General features: G+C 37.3%; 1 protein-coding gene across 7 annotated transcripts in view; it reads right to left on the minus strand.

Moving 5' to 3' along the window:
* The window catches only part of NF1 (neurofibromin 1), a 251,530-nt gene that overhangs the window by 111,098 nt on the left and 118,463 nt on the right, over positions 1–21,969 (minus strand). For all 7 annotated transcript variants that reach the window (XM_059996363.1, XM_059996364.1, XM_059996365.1 and 4 more), the window contains 12 exons: positions 21,672–21,745; positions 21,361–21,444; positions 14,858–15,298; positions 14,300–14,439; positions 13,934–14,056; positions 13,369–13,452; positions 12,511–12,627; positions 11,184–11,365; positions 10,853–11,064; positions 7,563–7,724; positions 7,324–7,427; positions 1,356–1,491 (listed from right to left, as the gene is read on the minus strand). In XM_059996363.1, the coding sequence (XP_059852346.1) occupies positions 1,356–1,491; positions 7,324–7,427; positions 7,563–7,724; positions 10,853–11,064; positions 11,184–11,365; positions 12,511–12,627; positions 13,369–13,452; positions 13,934–14,056; positions 14,300–14,439; positions 14,858–15,298; positions 21,361–21,444; positions 21,672–21,745 (1,859 nt within the window). The remainder of the gene's footprint in view (positions 1–1,355; positions 1,492–7,323; positions 7,428–7,562; positions 7,725–10,852; positions 11,065–11,183; positions 11,366–12,510; positions 12,628–13,368; positions 13,453–13,933; positions 14,057–14,299; positions 14,440–14,857; positions 15,299–21,360; positions 21,445–21,671; positions 21,746–21,969) is intronic.

Below are 21,969 nucleotides of genomic sequence, written 5' to 3' on the forward strand. Positions count from 1 at the left end.
AGTCAAAGCCACTGCCACTTGAGAAATTCATTTGCTCTCTGAAAACAGTTACTATTAGGCCAACCAAGAAGTTGGTCCAGACTATTTTTAATAGGTGCTCACCATTTCTTATCTGCCGAGTTTTATAAACAGAAAGGACTGAATTGGATTTAAAGAGAAACCTGAATAATGCCCAGACTTAAGCTATTACTTACTGTATTAGATTTCATATTATAACTAAACCACCCTCTGGTCTCAGATTTAACTAGCTGAAAAAATTATGTGGGGCTCTCCTAAGCTTCCTTGAGCTATTTTGAAAAGGCAGGAAAAGTCATGATAAATTAAATTAAGAGAGTTTTAATGCTAAGTATGCTTCATCATCTACAAACATGATGAAACATTTTTTTATAGATACAGCAGATACATCTTTATAAATAGCAATGGGGGAAAAATTCACAAAGAGCAGCCTGAAACAGCTTTTTTAAATGACAATTTCACTGATCTTGCTAATGTCTCTAAGCAACCAAAGCCCTGTGCTAAAAAACAAATGGCTGGGGATAACTCTGCAAAGAAAAAGACACAAAAGGCATGGGTTTTGATAAAAACATAATTTTTTTCCCCTATACCTGCCCCTGTCCCAAACTCCAGACCCACTAATGTTTCTTCCAGAATCACAGTTTTAACAGGCTAATGTGGATTTGTACTAATCTCCCTTGGAGTGATTAAATCATTTCTGAAACTGCATATGCCGATCAAAAACACAGTGGAAGCCATAAAAGAACACAGATGCAATTTCCTTAGCAAGTAGGGGGTGACTGTGGACATCTGAACTCAGAAGCATTGCTTGCAGTTCTAGTGTTGGAAAGTCTAATAATTTGACATGAGTGATGATGCAATATATTTTATAAGTAGCATTCTACATAAAATAAAACATCAGCCTGTCCTGGGAAAACCTGACACAAACACAATAGAGCTTAATAAAAAATCAAAATTATGGATCAAGCATTTCACAACACAAAAAACAAGGAGTAGACCAGCCTCATATGTGAAAGACCCTATGAGTAATTTAGGTACAAGATAAAAACAACAACAAAAATTCCATAATATATCTCATTTCAATCACATCTATTATACCCAGTAGATTTGGTGCATTTTAAGCTTGTTCTCAACGCAAGGAAAATTTATTATTTTTAAAGTACCCCCTTAAACTACTTTATATTTTTAAAGCCAATTTAAACAATTCTTAATGTATTATTCATCCAAATTGATTCAGTATTATCAACCACACACTATTAGCAGCTAAATCCCTCTGTGGTAAAGCATTTTTTAAAATTTAGCTGTGGATTAATAATGGTAATCTCTAACCTTAAGCATACCTGGTACAAACAGTGGCACACACTTCGTAGCTGAGGGGGAAATTCGGAGGAGGAACTGATGATGGCATGGAAGAACTTTTCGGTCATCTGAAGGAGGTTTCGCTGGTTTTCCTCAAGGCTCTCTGACTGTTCTAACCTACCGAGAGGAAAAAGAAAAAAAGCAAAACCAATTAAAAACAAACAAACAGACAGACATACTCCTTAAAAGAGACTCCTTAAGAGACATTCAGCCAAATGCAACATTTGGACTTTGTTGGGAACCTGATTTAAACAAACCAACTATAAAAAAGGCAATTTTGAGAACTGTGTATAAAAATTCTTCTCCCTCTATATTTTCACAAATTTAGTATATGATTTTATTTTTTGTCCATCTAGTAGGTAGGAGAGTGCATCTCACATTTTTAACTTTTATTTCCATGACTTCAGTAAAGTTAGACATGCTTTCAATATTTTGTGGCCATTCAGGCCCTATTTTCAACTGCCCTTCATATCCAGTTTAATATCTCTAACTGCTAGGTGTCCCTCTTGCCAGTACCTAAAACTCAGTTTGTTCAAAATCAGCTGATTTTTTTCCTCCTACTTGTATGTCTCATCCTGTGTTCCCCATGTTGTCAACGGCACCATCACTGTTTCAATCACGTCATTCAGGTGACCTCTGATGTCGTCTTTGCCTGCAGTACTCCATTATTCCCCACATTCAATTACTGTTGCTAATTCTTCTGTATGATTCTTTTTGTTTTAAGGTATTTATTTATTTATTTGGCCGTGCCGCACAGCATGCAGGATCTTAGTTCCCTGACCAGGGATTGAACCCGTGCCCCCTGCAGTAGAAGCACGGAGTCTTAACCACTGGACCGCCAGGGAAGCCCCTCTTCTGTATGATTCTAAAGTCTTGGTGCTGTGATTAAAAGCAGATATTCAGAAGGCAGACTCACTAGGTTTAAATTTCAGCTTTACCACTTATTGACCATTATGACCTTGGTCAAGATACTTAACTTCTCTGAGCCTCATTTTTTCCATCAATAAGACAGGAATAATTACAATGCCTACTTTATGGGGTTTAAATTTTACCCAGTGGCTCTCAAATCCACAAACCTTTACTTGAGCTGCCCAACCGAACTCTCAAAACACATTCCCTATGAAAGTCACTACTTAACTACTTGTTATATGTCTTATCTCCCCTACTGAACTGTAAGATCCTTGAAGGATGTATTCATCTTTGACCCCTTAAAAACTAGCATAGTACCTTACCAAAACAATTATTGAATACATACTTGTTTTCAACCTCTTAACTAGTAATTTTCTTTCTATCCTAATTTACATATTACATAAACGTTTGGGACACTCCAGATTCCTTCAGCTCACCATGTGGTGCAGCATATGGATACAGTAAGAGTTTGGAAATTAATGTAGATGACAGGCAGGAAAGATTTCATGGACTAGATGAGTTCTAAAGGAGGGAAAGAATCTGCACAGGCAAAAAGAAGTAAGGGCATTTCAGAAGGAAGAAGGCAGGACAAGCACACAGTTCAATCTGATAAACATTTGTCATGCATCTACTATTTGCCATCTTAATGCCAGGTGCTGAGGATTCAACAATAATTGGCCTCTGAACCTCTCAAAGAGCGGAGAGAAGTACACACTAAGTAATGAGTACAATTATTCAAGGATATAAAAGACAAAATAGCAAACCAGAGACAGACACGATTAATTCACATGGCAACCGGTTGCCGGGAAGTCAGAGGCAGAAAATGAACTTGGGATATATGGGGAACTAAAAAGAGACTGGTCTAAATATGGGGGCTTTATGAAGGGAGATCACTTAAGAAGCTACAATAGTAACTCAAATCTGAGATATGGAGGGCATAGAAGCTTTGCGTATGAAAGAAAATATTAACAATATATTTAACAGGGCTAGAAGAGATTCCTAGAAACCTTGACAGTTCTTGTCTACTTTGTGGGAACTTTTTCTTAATGAGTCAACACAGCAGCAGGTGTGCTGCTGGTCTGTTTCAGATGTCCCTCTAATACATCTATCCCTCATGCCTCCCACATGCCAATGATAACTTATTGGCTATTCCATTAATTCTGATCTATAATGAAGCTTTGTGTTCAATTATTTAAGTGTGTGTATAAAAATTTTTCCCTCTGATTTTCAATCAGCTTTTGTTTTTGTCTCCTATTGTTTTCTTGTTTTTAATTTCATTGATTTCTAATTTTTATCTCTTTCCTTCTGCTTGCTTTAGGTTTATACTGAACTTTCTCTAATTTTCTAAGGTGAAAGTTTAGGCCATTCATTTTAGATCTTTCTTCTTTTCTAATATATGCATTTAATGCTGTAAATACTACATTTCACTACATCCCACACATTCTGAGAAGATGCACTTTTTCATTTAGTTTTTCTTTTTCTTTGCATTTCAGTTTTGGAAATGTCTATTGACATATCTTCAAGTTCACTAATTCTTTTCTCATTTGTGTCCAGTCTACTGATAAGCCCATCCAAAGGCATTTTTCCTTTCTGTTACAATGTTTTTGATTTCTAGCATTTCCTTTTGATTCTTTCTTAGAGTTTCCATCTCTGTTTAAATCACCCACCGGTTGTTGCATGTTGTCCACTTTTCTCCATAGAGCCCTTAACATATTAATTGTAGTTATTTTAATCCTTGTCTGATAATTCCAAAATCTGTCACACCTGAGTCTAGTTCTGATGCTTGCTTTGTCTCTTGAGACTGTAATTTTTATTGCTTTTTAGCATGCTTTGTAATTTTTTTGTTGAAAGACCCAAGACATAATGGGTAGCAGGAACAGAAACAAAGAGGTCTTTAGTGTAAGGTTTTATGTTAATCTGGCTAGGACTTAGGTTGTGCTTAATGTTTGCTGTAGCTATAGGTGTCAATTTCTTCCGGTGTCCTTGTTTTTGTCTACCTAGTTGTCTGGGATTCCCTAGTTTTCCCTAGGAATTCCTTCTTAGAGTCTCTGTGTTGAAGCTCTCTGCTGTAACCCACTTTTAATACACTGGAGTCCTGTTGATGTAGTAGTGAGGTACTGGGGAGGGGAAGCAATCTATAATCTTATGCTTATATCTCCACCGTTTTACTGGGCCAGAGTGGCTGGGTTGTGACCTTCAGAAGAATTTCTTAGCCTTTTTTCTCCCCTTATGTGAGTCAGGAAGGCTAGAGGAGGCTGAAGTTGGGTAACTGCCCATCCTCCAGGTCAGATAAGGCTCTGGTAGCAATCCTTAAAGGCAGGCCTTTGTAAGGGAGAACAGAACACTATGGGCATATTACAAAATGGTTACTTTTCCCCTTCCCCTGCCCAGAGCACAAGGGGACTTTTCTTCCACCTTCACCATGAGAACCTGGTAGGGTTTCTAGAGGTCAAACTCACAGAAGTGTGGGGGTCCCCCTGACACAGGGCCCCCAGGAGCTTTCATTCTCAAGCTAATCCACACTCAACCTCCAGCAAGTTGTCAATTACAGCCTAAGTGTTCCTACCAGTTACTGACTCCAGCAGCTGTTTCTCCCTGTAAGCTGGGATTCTCTGAATTTGGCTGTCACGCCAGTTTTTTCCCTTTTTTTGGGGGGGGGGGTGCCCTTCAATTCTCTGATGAATTTAAGAAGAGTTGCTGATTTTCTGTTTTCAGCTTTTTCTTGTTATGAACATAGCAGTGTCAACTTCCAAGCCCTCTCTACATGTCAGAAAAGATGTCAACTTGATTTTAAGTAACCTGAATATAGGTAGCTTGTCATCTAGTTCCCTTCTCTGTGCCAAAGTACTTTAGTACAGTAGATTTCTTTCAGGCAGTAGTTCACTCTCTAAGTAATTTTTACCCTTTAGAAAGTGAAATTGCTAAATGGTAACAAAATACAAGATGACATTAAAAGAATGTCGCTTTTAAGTTTAAACTACAACTTTTTAACCATTTTAACAATAACTGGTTAATTTAGGTGCCAGAGTTCTGATTAGATATTACCGTTGATACTTCAGCAAAGGCAGAGCCAAAAATATCAACTGATACGAAGTTGCCAAATAAAATTTTTAGGAAGAGAAACCATCAAGAAGCTCTGAACTTGAAAATAAAAAATAAAATAATGTTAAGGTCCTAACTGAAAGACAAGAGATGTGGCTTAGCAAAAGCAAGCATAAGTGTTAAAAATTTCATTCAACAAATATTTATGAAATGCCAACTATAAGCCAGATACCATGGGGACAGGTAGTAAGCTTCATGGAGATGGAGCTTTACATTACCTTACATTACCTTACATTACCTTACATTTACATTACCTTACATTACCTTACATTACCCCTTGGCCTCTTTCCCTTCTCCTAAGTCAATCCACATTATAGGAGGAAGAGTGAGATAGATTAAAACAAAACAAAGTCAAGCATGCTCAGTTCAGTGCCATCCTCTCCATTCTAGATATGTCTGCCTGCAGAAAAGATAGAATCTGGTCTTCTCTCCACTTGTGATAAAAAGCTGGCCAGCCCCTGTGATGGAAGCCTGTAGTTTACCCAGCGGTGCAAGGGATGGGGAAGATGATTCTAATTCAAAGTGATGTATTAGCAAGCCTATGCTACATGCCCACAGGATCTAAAGCCCCACTCTTTAATCATTTTTATCAGAAATAAAGGAGATAGCTGATTCCTGGGTGCTTCACTCCCATCCCTCCCCTCCCTCTGCCCTTTTGGTTTTGAACTTGGTGGGGGGAAAATGGGTATTACTTATTAGGCAACTCTAATCCCAATGAACCCCATGTTGTCAAGCCACTTTAAAAATGTACAGCATGCGCATATTTCACTGGAGTTAAAGTACAGAGAACACATGAAAGAATGACAAGTAGTGATGTGGATTATAGTCAGATGAGTTTTTTTCTTGCAGTCAATGGGGAACAACTGATGGTTTCCAAGAAGAAAGTGACAAAAAATTTTAGGTTTCAGAATAATTCCTGCAGTAAATGATCTGCAAATAAAAAGATAATGCTAGGACAATAATTAGAAAGCTACTACAAAAGTCAATGGGATTGGAATTTCCCAGGTAGCACGGTGATTAAGAATCTGCCTGCCAATGCAGGGAACACGGGTTCAAGCCCTGGTCCGGGAAGATCCCGCATGCCGTGGAGCAACTAAGCCCACGTGCCGCAACCACTGAAGCTTGCATGCCTAGAGCCCGTGCGCCGCAACGAAGAGTAGCCCCTGCTCGCCACAGCCAGAGAAAGCCCGCATGGAGCAACAAAGACCCAATGCAGTCAAATATTAATTAATTATTTTAAAAGTCAATGGGATCGATATGGCGTTGGCTAAATAAATTATGATATTGCCAAATCACAAAATATTATGCAGCAGTTAAAAAGAATCCGATTCATTATCTTTCTATACTGACAAAGAATGATCTAAGACACAGGGTTATGTTAAAAAAAAAAAGTTGCAAAACCATGTATATATTGATAATATCTTACCATTTATATTAAGTGCTCATATTATAATATAGTTTCTACCACTAGAAATATGTATATGCAAATGAATTGAAAAAAGGACAGAAGAACGGCCTAACTAGTAACAGTACTATGCCTCTAGAGGTGACAGTCAAAGACACCTTTAATGTTATTTGTAACTTTCTTTAAGAAAAATGTATCTGAGGGACTTCCCTGGTTGTGCAGTGGTTGGGACTCTGTGCTCCCAGTGTCGGGGCCCGGGTTTGATCCCTGGTCCCGGAACTAGATCCCACATGCATGCCACAACTAAGGAGCCTGCGAGCTGCAACTAGGGAGCCTGCCTGCTGCAACTAAGACCCAGCGCAACCAAATAAATAAATATTTTTTAAAAAAAAAAGAAAAGAAAAATGTATTTGTGTGTAACTTTTATAATTAAAGACTAATCTTAAGAATCAAGGGGAGAAATTATGAGGGCCTTGCCTCATGTAGTGGAAATGAAAAAATGGAGAGCTGTTGCAGATGAGAGGATGACACACCTGGTAGGATCTACTTCAAAGCTAACATGCTGCCAATCAGAGGATGTGATCACAATCCGTAATAAAGGATCCAGGAGTTTCTGTAGGTAGGTAGCACCATATACCTAAAGAAATACACAAGTAGGAATTTATTATGCCTGCTCCAAATATCTTGCATTAAAGAAGACATTCTGCTCTGTACATAATCACTGTTTGGCATATCTCCACACCAAAAAAAAAAAAGATAAATGGATACAAACCTTGAAACAGAAGGTCATTATTTTACTGGCCAAGCTGTTGCCTCGGAAAAGAGTCTGCATGGAGTCTGCCAATTCTACTTCCTTAGAAAACATGTTCCAGAGCAGTTGGTAGAGTAAATGCCGAGAGTCAAATAGAGTCACTAGAACTCGAGCTAGTTCATCCTGAGAACAAAATAAAATTGTGTCAGTGTCAACAGTTCCATTTTTCCTTAAGCAGGAAACTGAAAGGCAAATTCAAAGCTGACAACCACCTGCTGAACTGAGGTATATGGTGACTGATTCAGTTTTCCCCTGGGATTTATCTGTGTATATCTGTCTATGACAGATGACTATTTCTATACACCTACAGTAGCTGCTAACTCTAAGGATTAAATGATAAAAGGTAAGAGAGGTCAAGGCTTTACCAGAAGACAAAAAAAATCCAGGATTCAGTTCAAATTCTATGACAAAATGAAAGAAAACAGAAATAGAAGATGATGGCAAAGAATTTGATATGCACAGATCATTTTCTTAGAAAATCAATGAGGGCAAATAAGACTTCGGTGACCACAGAGCTCTACTCTCTTCTCATATGGTCAGGGAAACTCAGTGAACGCTGAACACGGCTAGGCAAGAAACAACAAAAATGGAAAAACTACAGGATTTGCAGCAAGTCAGGAAAAAGACCTAGGCTGTGCATTCAGAACCCAAAGATTAGCCAGATTTACATACAAAGTGGGGATGAGTGGCTAATTCCCATCTAGGTCCTAAACGGTAAGCCTCATAATTCCCCACAGTAAAGTATCTTTTGGTACACTCAAGAAAAATGAACGTGATAGTAAATCACTGTTTAACCACACATCTTGGGAAGAGATTTAGAGAGAACAGGGGTAGCCATAATAAGATGGCCCAAACTTCAACCAGTGTCAACAAAGGCAGGATCATGGCCTGTAGCTCCTCTAATTCTTGTCTGGTCCCAGGATTATTATAATCTGTTATTCGAATAAAGGAAAAAATTTAACAATCCTAACCACAGATAACTGAAGCCAAATACGACCCAATACGCTGCTATACTTCCTACAGTTACATAATACATAATTGACTAGATATAAAAATTCTATCCTCCATTTTAAAGCCAAGTGTAATTACGAGAGATAATTCAGTTACAAAATAAAACTATTTTTAGACTGTTGTGCTAGTTTTTTCCACTCTAATCCCTCCCCTGCAAAATTCTGAAAACTTTAAGCACCAGAATTTATTTATTTATTTATTTGTAGTATTTTAATTTATTTAAGAATAACATAATAAAAATAACATCATAAATCCATAACATGTTAGCATAAACAATAGTTTTTGTAAAAATAATTATATTTTCCAAAACAACAACAACAAAAATCTGTGAAGAGTAGTGTTGTTTTGTATTTTTGCATTTTTTAAAAGTGTCTGGCTTTATAAATTGTAGTTGAATTTTTATATAAGCACCAGAATTTAAATTTACAAAACAGAACTAAAATTTTTAAAGTTATCTTGTATTTTGTTTAGATACAGTTCGAATAGATCTGGCCTAATATAAAAGTCCTTCCGTAAAAAAAAGTCATTTAGTATAAAACACGTAAGAAATGATTTACTGAAAGAAAACAAAATGATTAAAGCCTCTTGGACTTAACTAATTCTATTTTATTGAAAAAATTACTGATAATTTTTAGCGCTAATTATAGGTAGGTGCTAAAAGGTAATTCAGAATTCCATTTTCAAAATATATGAAGATCTGTGAACTAATGTTAGGCTTCAAGAGGATTTCAACAATTTCCTTTTTCTAACTCACTAGCTACAAGCAGGATTCCATCTTCATTCATTAAACAATTACTTACTGAGTCATTGTTATATGCCAGGTTGTACTTCAAGACCTGGAACTACAGCAGTAAACAACATAGACCATAGTCTGCTCTCATGTAGCTCACATTGTGGTGGAAGGAGACCAAGCAATCAAATAAACAAGATAATTTCACACAGTAAATAACTGCTGCAAAGAAAATATTACAAGGAATGGAATAAAATGACTGTGAGTGTGGTTTTGATTGGATGGCCAGAAAAGACCTCACTAGGAAAGTGATATCTGACTTGAAACTTGAATAACAAGAGACCAGGGAATAAGTATTCTAGGCAGCAGCAGCAGCAAGAGTGCTCAAGGGTAGAAATAAGCCTAACATGTTTGATGGCCACTGTGGTTTCAGTCTGGTGAACAAGAAGGAAAATGGCATAAGATGATGTCAGAGATGAGGCAGGACCCAGGCTGGGTAGAGCCTTGTAGACCAGGGTAAAGAGTTTGAGTTTCACTGTAAGTATGAAGAATAAGATCCTACAGCTTTTAAGCAGAAACACATCTACAGGCAACAACAGATTAGATATAATTAGATACAATTATAGATATAATTATAAATTAGATATAATTTACTAAAATGAAATGAAATCATTTTCAGTACAGTATAAACTAAACAGCTTTTTAACATGGAAAGGGACAAGCTTTCTCAAATGTTTAGCATGTTACCCAAAATGACATGGTTCTAGGAAATTTTTTATTAACAGACGCCAAATAGCCATATTATGTCTTCTGTATTTAAAACAAGCAATGCCACAATTTCAAATGCAAATAAGAGTGGTTAAATTTTTAAAAAATTGTATAACGTATTACAGAAAAAAAGAGTTGTGAACTAGAGGTATATCAATAGTAAACAGGCATAAGCCTTGAATTCTAGTTCTAGCATTACTGACAACTAAATATGAGATTTAACCCTAATTATCTCATTTAATATATGAAGACACCAGACCACATCAGGGGTTTTAATTTTCTTTTGATGAGTGCTCAAATGGAATTTTTCAGTGGGTCAGGTAAGGAGTTTGAGTTTTACTTTAAATATGTGAAATAAGATCCTCATATTTAAGAAATCTAGTGAGGGCTCGAAGAGCCAACCACTTTCCACAGCTGAAAATCACTCAAATAATATCTGAAGTTTCTTCCAGCTCTAAAAGTTTTAGAAATTAATTCAATTCACTGATACACACTACTATATAGAAAATAAACAAGGACCTACTGTATAGCACAGGGAACTATATCCAGTATCTTGTAATAACCTATAATGGAAAAGAATCTGAAAAAGAATATATATATATGACTCAATCACTTTGCTGTACACCTGAAACACTGTAAATCAACTATACTTCAATTAAAAAAAAATTCATTGAATGAATGAATTTTGAAGCATCTGCTATGTGCCAGGCACTGTTCTTCTGCTCTTACTCAATGAACTTACCCACTGAGAACAAGGGACCACATTGGCCAGAGCCATAGCTATTGGGAGCTCTCCTTGATCACCCATCATTGTGACCAACTCTACCAGTCTCTCAAAACGATCTGCCAACACGGTTTCTGCAAGTGTGTCAAATTCTGTGCCTTGTTGAAGGATTTTTGTCAGAACTTCCATAAATGTAGCTCTTGTCTGAAGATCTTTGTGATAACCTAAACCTGATATGGACAGACAGATGCAAATTTACTAACATGGTCTTTCTGAAGTAATTCCACTTGTCTTACAGGCCAGTTCTCTAGGTTTTAAATTTCTAAATGAAGCTTTCATTTTATCTCACCTATGGAGTGCATGAGGCCACTGTCCACGTTAGCATTGAGTAAGTTTGACATTGCCAGGACTGTACAGTGCCTCAGTGATGCCAGCCTCCGAGACATGCCACGTTTCCTGCCACCTGTTTGTGCATTTTCATCTTCAACTTCACTACAGTCGTTCAAAAGGTTCATAAACAATGTGAAATACCTGCGAAATAAAAAGACTGACCCTTACCCAGTGAAGGCCACATCAACCAGACAGCGAATCAGACATTCTGAAACCATCACATGTGCATCGCATGAGTGGCTCTGGGTATCTGCTTCTCTCCAATCTTGGGGTAATCAGCCAGCATGGCTCATTATGAAGTGTTTTGTGTTGAATATGATTTTATCCTGACAAAGCTCAGTACATATTTCGTAATACAAACACCAAATACATGCAGTGTTTCCTGGCAAATGCATCACTTTTAATGTTTAGAATATAAAAATTATTGGTCCAAACAGTTTAGACAATGACATTTTAAATGACTTAAGGAGGTGATCTGGGTTTTACTACCAATAAAAATTCATCAATCGGACTTCCCTGGTGGCGCTGTGGTTAAGAATCCACCTGCCAATGCAGGGGACACAGGTTCGAGCCCTGGTCCGGGAAGATCCCATATACCGCAGAGCCTGCACTCTAGAGCCTGCGAGCCACAACTACTGAGCCCGCGTGCCACAACTACTGAAGCCCGCACTCCCAGAGCCCATGCTCCGCAACAAGAGAAGCCCCCGCCCGCTGCAACGAGAAAAAGCCCACGCCTAGTAACGAAGACCCAATGCAGCCAAAAATAAATAAATAAATAAAATTTTTACAATTCACCAATCAAATTATTTTCTTTAAAAACCACAAAACACTGGATTACTGGACTGAATGTCAATATTATGACATAGTATGAGTGTGTTTCATGTTTGGTAATTGCAATCATTGTTACTTTTGTTGTGGTCATCCATTTACAATGCTTGGTGTCAGTTTATTTATCTCTTGTAAAAATAAAATACTGTGTGTGTGTGTGTGTGTGTGTGTGTGAAAAAAAATACAGAGTGTTCAGTAGAAAGAAAAGAAAATTAAACCACAAAACACATGTGCATCACATGAGTGGCTCTGGTATAGGGCTTCCTATACAAGCCGTATCATGGATAATATTGCTTCAAACACATGTTATATTTTGTGAGACAGCGGCTGATGGCCATAATAACAAAGCAACTGAGGTCCATTTTCTAAATATAATCATTTGCTACTTTGGTTACACTTTGTTTTGTTGTGTGTGGGGCTTTGTTTTTTGCTTTGTATTTTTGGTGACTGAAATTTACTTAAGAAATAACTGTGATTTGGCTTCCATCAATTCCACACCATCTCCTTCCTCAGGCTGCAGCGGAAGACCAGCCAGGAGTGAAACTACTGCTTCCATGCTTGCCTGGTCCAAATCTCTGAAGAAAAAAAAAGTTTAAAGACCACAAATCTTTCAGGTTCTTCCACTCCACCTTCCCCTCAAATAAACTTCTTCCTAACAGATACAAACTTTAATAACTACCTATTTCATTAAACAAATTACTATGAAAACCTAAATAATTTGAGTTAATATGCAGAGCCCAGAATGCCAAGACATTTCAAGTTGGGGAGAGGGTGATAATAACTTTCTACAAAGTAATCTTGGCAAAATGACTACCTTAAACTAAAAGCACAAACTACGGAACCAAGGCTGGCCAAAGAAATATACGTGAATGGTTTTTGTGTAATACATAATGTTTAAATATTTCTGATACATTGCAGTAAGTGTTTATCATTAGAGCAAACTTAAGCAATTACATTTTAGAAAGACTCAAAACGACTAAGTTCCTCAAATAATATCTTTATCCAATCAAAAATTAAAAACAATCTAAGGCTTTATATACCTTATTTTCCAACTGTAGACTATCCTCCCTAAACAGACAACCCAAGCTTTCCAAACATAACACTCTCTCACATTTGTTTTTACTGAAAGTCTTTTAGTTAAAAAGAAATAATAAAGATTAGTATCTTTATATAATTCAAATGCAAAAGCTTGATATCCCAAAAAACAATTTCAATACACATAAAATATATGTATACAAACTATAATGAAGTAGTAGTAACACCTAGAGTAAACCTGCTGATACTTAGTTAAAGGTCTTTTTTTTTTTTTTTTTTACCTTGTAAGACATTTGACATCATCATCTGCTGCTTGGTTTGATGTTCCCATAACCCAATCTGTCAGGTATTCTACCATCTTATTCCTATAGAATGGCAGAGAAAAAGAAAAGAGGACACAGCTTTTTTAAAGCCACACATACACTTTTAGTCATATAAGAATTTTTAATAGTTCAAGTAATTTTCCAAATCACCCAAGCAACATGACAATTTCATAAAAGAGATACTGCTATTACAAATCTAACAGTGAGAAGGGCGCAAACATGAGCAACCTGGGTACCGATCCACCACATCAGCCCTTAGCTATGGTATCCATTTGGATACAGAATCCAATTCTTGGCTCAAGTGTAGTGTAATTTTAGAAAAAGGGAGCACTGTCATGGGCACAAAGGTTTGGGAAATTTGAAAAGATGTGAAGAGAAAAAAAACCACACACACATAAAATGCTCCTTTTTCACCTTCCCCACTTCCCCACTTCCCATGATAACCAGGTGCACACTACTTTTCTGTACTTCACTTAACATAATAAGATTTACAAGACTTAACTTTGCTCTTTTGAGAACTCACCTAAATTTCATCTCTTGACAAAATGAGAGGTCGTCTCTCCTTGCCATCATTACCTCCACTAACTGACACAGTTTCGTTTTTATTTGAATTGCATGGACCATATTCCCAAGCACACGAACATATCTAGACACAGAAGCATTAAAAAAAAAAGATCCGATATAAACAAAAGAGAAGATTTTCTAAATGCTTTCAAATGTAACCATAAGAACTATAAGATTTTCATTTTGTTTATATGAGAACATATATAACTTCTAATTACCTTATTATTACACCCTAATTTGGGTGCAACAGAGAAAAGGATAGTAAATTATTTCACTACTAACTACCGACACCAATGAGTCTGCTACACTTCAGTAGAATGCTTACCTGACCAGATTTAACATCATTGTTTCAATGCTAGCTTGCCCCAGATGTTCAGAGCTGCCTTCAGTATGATTATCTAGTAAGTTCTTCATTATAGCTATGGTTTGCTCCACGAACTGAGTATTGGTGTCAGTCAATAAAACCTATACGAAGAACAAAACATTGGGAATTGATTTGGGAATCAATGCACAGCAGACAGACCACAGAGAGATGAAGCTGCCTGATCTAAATGTCATACACATGCAGAAATTCAACCATGGGCACATATCCAAATGTGCACACAGATACACACAGACACTCATATCCACACCCAAGACATTGTTAACCCCAGGCACGCCCATGCACTAGAGTCCCTAAAAAGCAAATTGACTCCTACATTAGACGATTCTTCTTTTTGCAACGTTTTCACCTATTTTTTTTTTCACCTATTTTTTTAAAATTATAAGTGAAAGTTCACGCCAGTATCGAAATTAAATAATCTAAAAGAAAAAGGCTTCATTATTTCAAATGAGTCACTCTATTCACAGGGAAGGGTGAAAAATAAAACAGAGAACACTTTACCTGCCCTTGGGAGTCAAAAAACTTGCTGATGGTATTCTTCAGTTTGTTAAACAGCATTGGATAAAGAGCAGGACTCAATTCTAGACCCACCAGATCCTTAACATTGGTCCGTATCTGAAGTCCCACTTTCTCATGGTTACAGACCATTAAGGATAGCAATCGATCCATAAATTTGCTGACAGGTGTATCTGCGTTTCCCTCTGAGGACATCACTGAAATCATGGAACCCTTGCGTTCACTGACTGGGCCCATGGGTGGGCTATAGGTTGCCAGGCCAGAATTGCTTCTCTGCTGCAGGCATACTCCCCCAAGGGCACAAAGGAAGCCAGTCATGTTGATCCATTCTTGTAGGGAGTCTGTGTCAGACAAATCTATGGATCCTCCTCCACTCACATGAGACATTCGCCTCTTAACGATGGTCTTGTGAAGGCTTTCAGCAGCCTAAACACAAAATTTTTATGGAAAGCATGAATTCAACCTCAATTGGTTGAGAGATTTGACAAATTACTTTTTATCCAACATTTCTTCCATGACAAAAGAACATTTTTTACATTTAAAAAATTCAGGTCTTCACTCTGTAATTTCTAGTCACATCAAGGTACCTTACTGCTTGAGGATGGATGAGTCTTAAGTTACAGAATTGAAGGTAGTGATACACGTATATCCAGTGTCAGATACAGAAGGTGGTGATGGAATGCAGTTCAGGAAGGAACATACTTTCAAAACATTTGCTTATATCAATTCCTGGACACAGAGGCCATATCTGTGCTGCTTCAAGGAATATAAGCATTTGGAGATTTTTAACCGAGTAGTGTGTGCACTTAATAACTTAGTGATTGCTGAAGTTGAAGTGCTCTGGGATCAGCTTTGTAAACATTGTACTACTATTAACATATTGGGTTAGCCAAAAAGTTCATTCGGATTTTTCCATAAGCTCTTACAGAAGATCTTATAGATTCCCACATGGCAAGATGAGAGTAACCAAGTGGAAGAACCACTGAACATAGAAAAGAGTGTAATGAAGGAGTACAGAAAAATTTAAAAATCAATAGAAAAAAATAATACTCTACAAGAATTTGTAACCTGACAGAGAAGGAATCTTCCAGGAGTTCTGCTCCTTTCAGTTTATGGAATAGAGATGAGAAAGAAAAACTTACTATGTGTAGCAAAAATTTTTCAGATTCAATTTCCCAACTGCTTGCAAGCATAATACTCACCTTACTATAGAGGATATATCAACCTAAGAAAGCAGCATATTAGGGACAATGGATGATGTGGAAGTGCCACTGCATTTGTTTCATTAGGTACGTCTGTTTTATGGGGAAAATGACCTCTCATGAATGACTGCTTTGAATATGGGACTCTTAAAACTTTGCCATTTCTTACAGCACATGGATTTACTACAGTTGTATCTAGTATTAGAATATGGCTACATATCTCTGCTGTCATGTAGCACATTATCTCTTTTAGGACCTACATTATCAGGTATTTATGCAAATTCCCTGATCAGGAGTTAAGACCGAGCGGGGCTCACAATACGGATGACTTAAAGTGTACCACAGGGAAAGAACCATTGAATACAATGCTATGCTTTGTTTTTTTTGCGGTATGCGGGACTCTCACTGTTGTGGCCTCTCCCGTTGCGGAGCACAGGCTCCGGACGCGCAGGCTCAGCGGCCATGGCTCACGGGCCCAGCCGCTCCGCGGCATGTGGGATCTTCCCGGACCAGGGCACGAACCCGTGTCCCCTGCATCGGCAGGCGGACTCTCAACCACTGCGCCACCAGGGAAGCCCTTTACGTGATCTATTTTGACTAAGAGGTTGACTGGGCTCAGTCAAATAACGAATCAACTTCACACCTTCAACGATATATGTAATAATGAGTCACTAGCATCAGACATAGAAAGTCCATCGCAAAAGAACTTGCAGACTGGCTTATAAGCAACAATGTGGTAGAGCAAATATATGGACTGAATTTCATACTGAGATTATCAAACACTGTCAAGTGACTGAATTTTTTTTAGCAGCAGCAGGATGACTGAGTACTTAGCATATTGACTACATTTGGGCTGCAGCACAGCTGAAAACACTGTAGTTGGTATATGCATGATTTATTTCCTTTATTCATCAAGAATTTGGATCCAGTACCACTTAGACATCTTCTTAATCTGGTTTCAGCTCTTCAGCCAAGTGTTCGTGCTGAACAGACATTATACTTGGCATTGATGTTAATTAATGCATTATGGAATAATGTATTAGCAGCTAAGGCTCAGCTACCTAAACAGTTATTTGGCATCTTTATTAATCTTCCCATTGAAAATAAGAAAGAGGAAGAAGAGCTCAGAAGACCAGCTCCATCACCTTGGTCACCTGCAGTTAGTCCTCAAAGCAGCAGTAACAGTGAGACTCATCAGAATGGAGGCAGTGATATTGAAATGGATGAGCAACTTACACATAGAACGAAACAGATGCAATAGCAACTTTCAGACACAAAGAAATCCAAGCAATGAAGTTCTGACAAAACTGCCAACAGTGGTGAAGATGGAAGCAGTGGTCCTGGAAGCAATAGTAATGGATCTAGCAATGAGGTGAATTCTACTAATGCAAGCCAGTCAGCTGAGTGCTCTGGTAATAAGGGACAGTCAGAAGACACTGCAGATTTGAAGCCCTTCAACAAGATGCAGATCATGGTCATAATCCTCTTAAAAGCAGTTGTGGTACGGATCTTTGGAACAGAAAGTTAGAAAGTCACGCAGGCACTTGCTTAGAGGATTCCCAAGGCCCATCAGCAAGCAATGGAACAGGAAAGGACCTGTTTTCTAACCCTGAGCCGATGCCATCAGTAGATAATCAAATACAAATGCTGGATGCCTGTTCACACGCTGAAGACCCAGAACATACTTCAGAGGAAATGAATGCTGCTCATATAGCAGAAGCATCTCAGGAATCTTGCAGTATTACACGCACTGGGGACTTCCTTGGGAGACGATTGGAAATGAATTATTTGCTTGTCGGCAATTTAGCATCACTAAATTCAGCATCACTACCACCACCACCACATCATCATCACTACCATGATGGGCATATGGCTGATGATAAGCTAAGTACAGATGATGTCAGTTGCCGTAGCTCCCAGGTCAGTGCAAAATCAGAGAAAAATATGGCTGATTTTGATAGTGAAGAATCTGGGTGTGAAGAGGAGCTAGTTCAGATTCATTTCACAGGCAGAGCTACCATCTCATCTCTAACAACATCTTGCCAATGTAGCATCTATTTACCATGAATATCTTAATCAAGAACCTATAATTCATAAACATCAATTCGACAGTAATTCTGTGAAAGACATTAACTTGGATATTGTTTGCAAGAAAGGAAACACCTTGTTGTGGGATACAGTCCAAGATGATGATACAGTTAATCTTTCTGAAGGATTAATAAATGAAGCAGAGAAACTTCTCCGTTCCTTCGTATGTTGGTTTACAGATAGATCTGAATGAGATTTATTGAAGGTTGCCTCGAAAATAGGAAACAACAGGCAAATAGGAATTAAAAAATTTTTTATGCAGTAGTCAAAGTTCATTTTGCATATTCTTATCAACTAGGTGTGGTGAATTCATAGCATTTAACGTACCATTATCAACCTATTTTTTAGTAATTGTGGTTTTCATATTAGGTTTAAAGACTTCCCTTACAGAGTTCATATTGGGTTGGTCAAAAAGTTCGTTCGGTTAATGAATATGTTGTTCAATAAAGTTCTTGGTGAAAATGAAAAATGTCCTTAAAACCCAACGAACTTTTTGGCCAACCCAATATTTTATCATTGTCTTGCTTTTATCAGTACTTTTCGGCACTTTTCTTGATTAGATCATCTCCAACAGAAACAAAGGAGTAATAGTAATACTTATTCTCTTCTTGACTCTGGGAACATAGTGGTGATTACTCTGGTTTCAAATTACAGTTAAATGTTCTTAAACTGTGTCACAGTAAATATAAAAGAAGCTAAATAAGTGACGCGACGTTAAACTGAAGCTGAAATATAAACATTTTGATTATGACACTGTCCTTTCATCTGGGGAATCTTTTGTGTCTTGACTTTTATAGTGCAGAAAGAATTAGATTGGTGTTTCTTGTCTAGTTTGAATTCTGCTATATATTTATATACTTCTTATCGGGGCTCAAATGATTACCACAAGTTTCTTGATTTTCAGTTCTGTTCCACTGGTACAATTTCAGGTTTCCCTTGTCTTATACTGTTTTGATAATGTTGTCCCATTCTCTGACATAACTGAATATATTATATCATATCATATCATATCATATATTTTCAGAGTAGCTCTGCCCAGGCCTGATATAAATGTCTAATTTTATTGAATATTTAAGTGCTTCAAAATATTTATCTAGTTGAATTAGAAAAAGTATGTACAATATTTTATTTCCTACTTTTGGTCTTTAAAGGTTTATAATTTGAACAATCCCAAAAGAAAAATTGCTTGTTCGTGCAGGTATAAGAAAGCACTAATAGACCCCTGTTAGTGGATCAGTTGTCTCATTTTGTATATACTCTTTAAAAGGAATGCTTTCCATGGCTGGATGATATGTGATCATTTCCACAGATATTATGCCTGTTCACTTTAAAATGTTAGTTATCTTTTACAAGTTTTTGTGAAACTGTCAAACAGTTTTTCAACGTGATTATATCCATTTATATTCCCCATATGCGCATCTGCATACCCTGTGACCCAGCAATTCCACTGTTAAGTGTGGGCCTTACAGAAATACATCTATAAGGTCAGCAAAAGACACGTTCAAGAATGTTCAGAGCAGCACTATTCAAAGTAACTAGTCGGTGTATAACTATCCAATGCCAAAAAAGCATAGAAAAGAAAAATTGAGGACTGTTAAACAAAATAATATATTGCAATAATAATAAATGAACTACAACTGCATGAAGTAGTGTGGCTGAATCTCACAAACATTATGTTAAGTGAAAGAAGCCAGATACTAAAGTATACTTCTGTTGCTCTGTTTATATAAGCTTAACAACAAGAAAATGATTGCATTCAATCAGGACAATGGTTACTCTTGGTCATTAGTGACCGGAAGGGGCACAATGAAAGCTTCTGGGATGCTGGTAATGATTTCTTTCTTGATGTGGGTGCTGGTTGCACAGGTATGTTCACCTCCTAATATTTTGCACTGTCACTTTGATTTACACATATTTTTGAATGTATACTTCTATTTAAAAAAACTATGCAAAGATGCAAAAAAAAATTTTTTAAGTAAAAAAACCCAAACTTAAGATTATCATATACATTTTTAAAGAGCCACTAAAATATTTTTATCATAGACTAATACAATCAACACAGGATATCAAATTTCTTTTAAAAAGCTTTGATTTACATGAATGAACCTTGCAAACATTATGCCAAGTGAAAGAAACCAGTCACTAAAGACCACATGTTGCATGATTCCATTTATATGAAATGTCCAGAATTGGCAAGTCTACTCACACAGAAAGTAGCTTAGTGGTTGCCTAGGGCTGAGGGCTGACGGCAGAGGTGCGGGGGAAGGTTAGGGAATGACAGCTAATGGGTGTGGGTTTTTATTAAATTGTGGTGGTGACTGCACAACTCTGCATATACTAAAAACCACTGAATCACACATTTTAAACAGGCGAATTTTATGGTATGTGAATTGTATCTCAACAAAACAGCTACCAAAGAAACAAAAAGCTTTCATTTTAAAGCCACGTGTCCCTCTCCCAATAATGATATTAGGTACAGATTTTTGCTTCACAAAAACATAACTTTTTTTCTTGTTCTAAAAAGCATGACAAGAAAAAAACAATGGGAGACTAATGAGTTTTTCTAAAACACCTAATAATGAGAACAATATGGCCATTACAAATCAAACATACAGAAATACCAATTGTAAATGTCCAGGGTAACAGATGATAACAGTTGATGAATGAAATGCCCAAATTTTAAAACTTCATTTAACCTATGGTTCAGTCTTCTGGCCACCAGATCCCTTAATTAGAATACCTAATAAGATAGTAAAATGTATTGTTTCAATTTTAATTTATTTTTCTCTACCTTTGTTGCTCCTTTCCTGAAAATTCTGTGAAATACTCTGATGGAGAAAGAGAAAGAAAAGAGGGGAAAGAAATGGTCCTACCATAAATCATCTCTAGCTCAGAGCTGTCCAATATTTCTGCAATGATGGAAACATTTAATATCTATGCTGTCCAATAGAGTAGTCAACTTCCACATGTGGCTACTGTATGACAGAGAAACTGAATTTTAATTGTTTTTAATTTTAAATCAAACTTTAATTTGACTAGTGGCTACCATATTAGTGCAGGTTTAGATGAACCACAACTAAATATCAGTCTGAAGACATCTACATACTTATTATACTAAGAGGTCACTCACAAAAGATGAAGTAAAGTACATATGTTTAGGAGATCAATCAATAGACAAAATCAACTTCACAAACTCACCTGGCCATCTTCCATTTTGGCTTTTGGGTAGTTGAGGATTAGTTTTGTAGCTTGTTCCCACTTTGCATGTGTATCTTCCCAAGCCTGAAATGAAGGCAATTACCGCTTGAAAGCAACTTTAAACCTAGAGCTAAAAATCAATCAGTAATAGGCAGGTCTCAAACCTGGTGCATATTATAATATCCTACTTATAATATGCACATATTTTAGACTTGCTTCAAAAGCTATGCCTGGTCACATATGCATAACACCAGGCTTCTAAAATTGAGGGTGGGGGCCTGAGAGGGATATTTCTGTTGCCAAGGGCATACCTCAGTGTTTCCTGCGGTGGGATGCTCAATTCGCCGTAGTAATGCCATCACTCTTTTCTGAAGTGCTGCTCTTCCTAAGCAAAGACAACAACAAATCAACCTACTGCACTTAGAGCCCTGCTTGCCAACGGAGAACCTGGCAAGCCCAACCCAAAAGGCAGAATAGGAGGAGTGGAATGAATACTTCAAATGATAAAGCTGAACACTTCCTTTTACCAGCCTCACAGGAAAGGGGCACTTAACTGGGACTCCACAATGTCCACAGCCTAAAATTGCTACTCCCACCTAAACTTACTCA

The sequence above is a fragment of the Delphinus delphis genome, chromosome 19, assembly GCF_949987515.2.
Source record: "Delphinus delphis chromosome 19, mDelDel1.2, whole genome shotgun sequence".
Taxonomy (NCBI): Eukaryota; Metazoa; Chordata; class Mammalia; order Artiodactyla; family Delphinidae; genus Delphinus; species Delphinus delphis.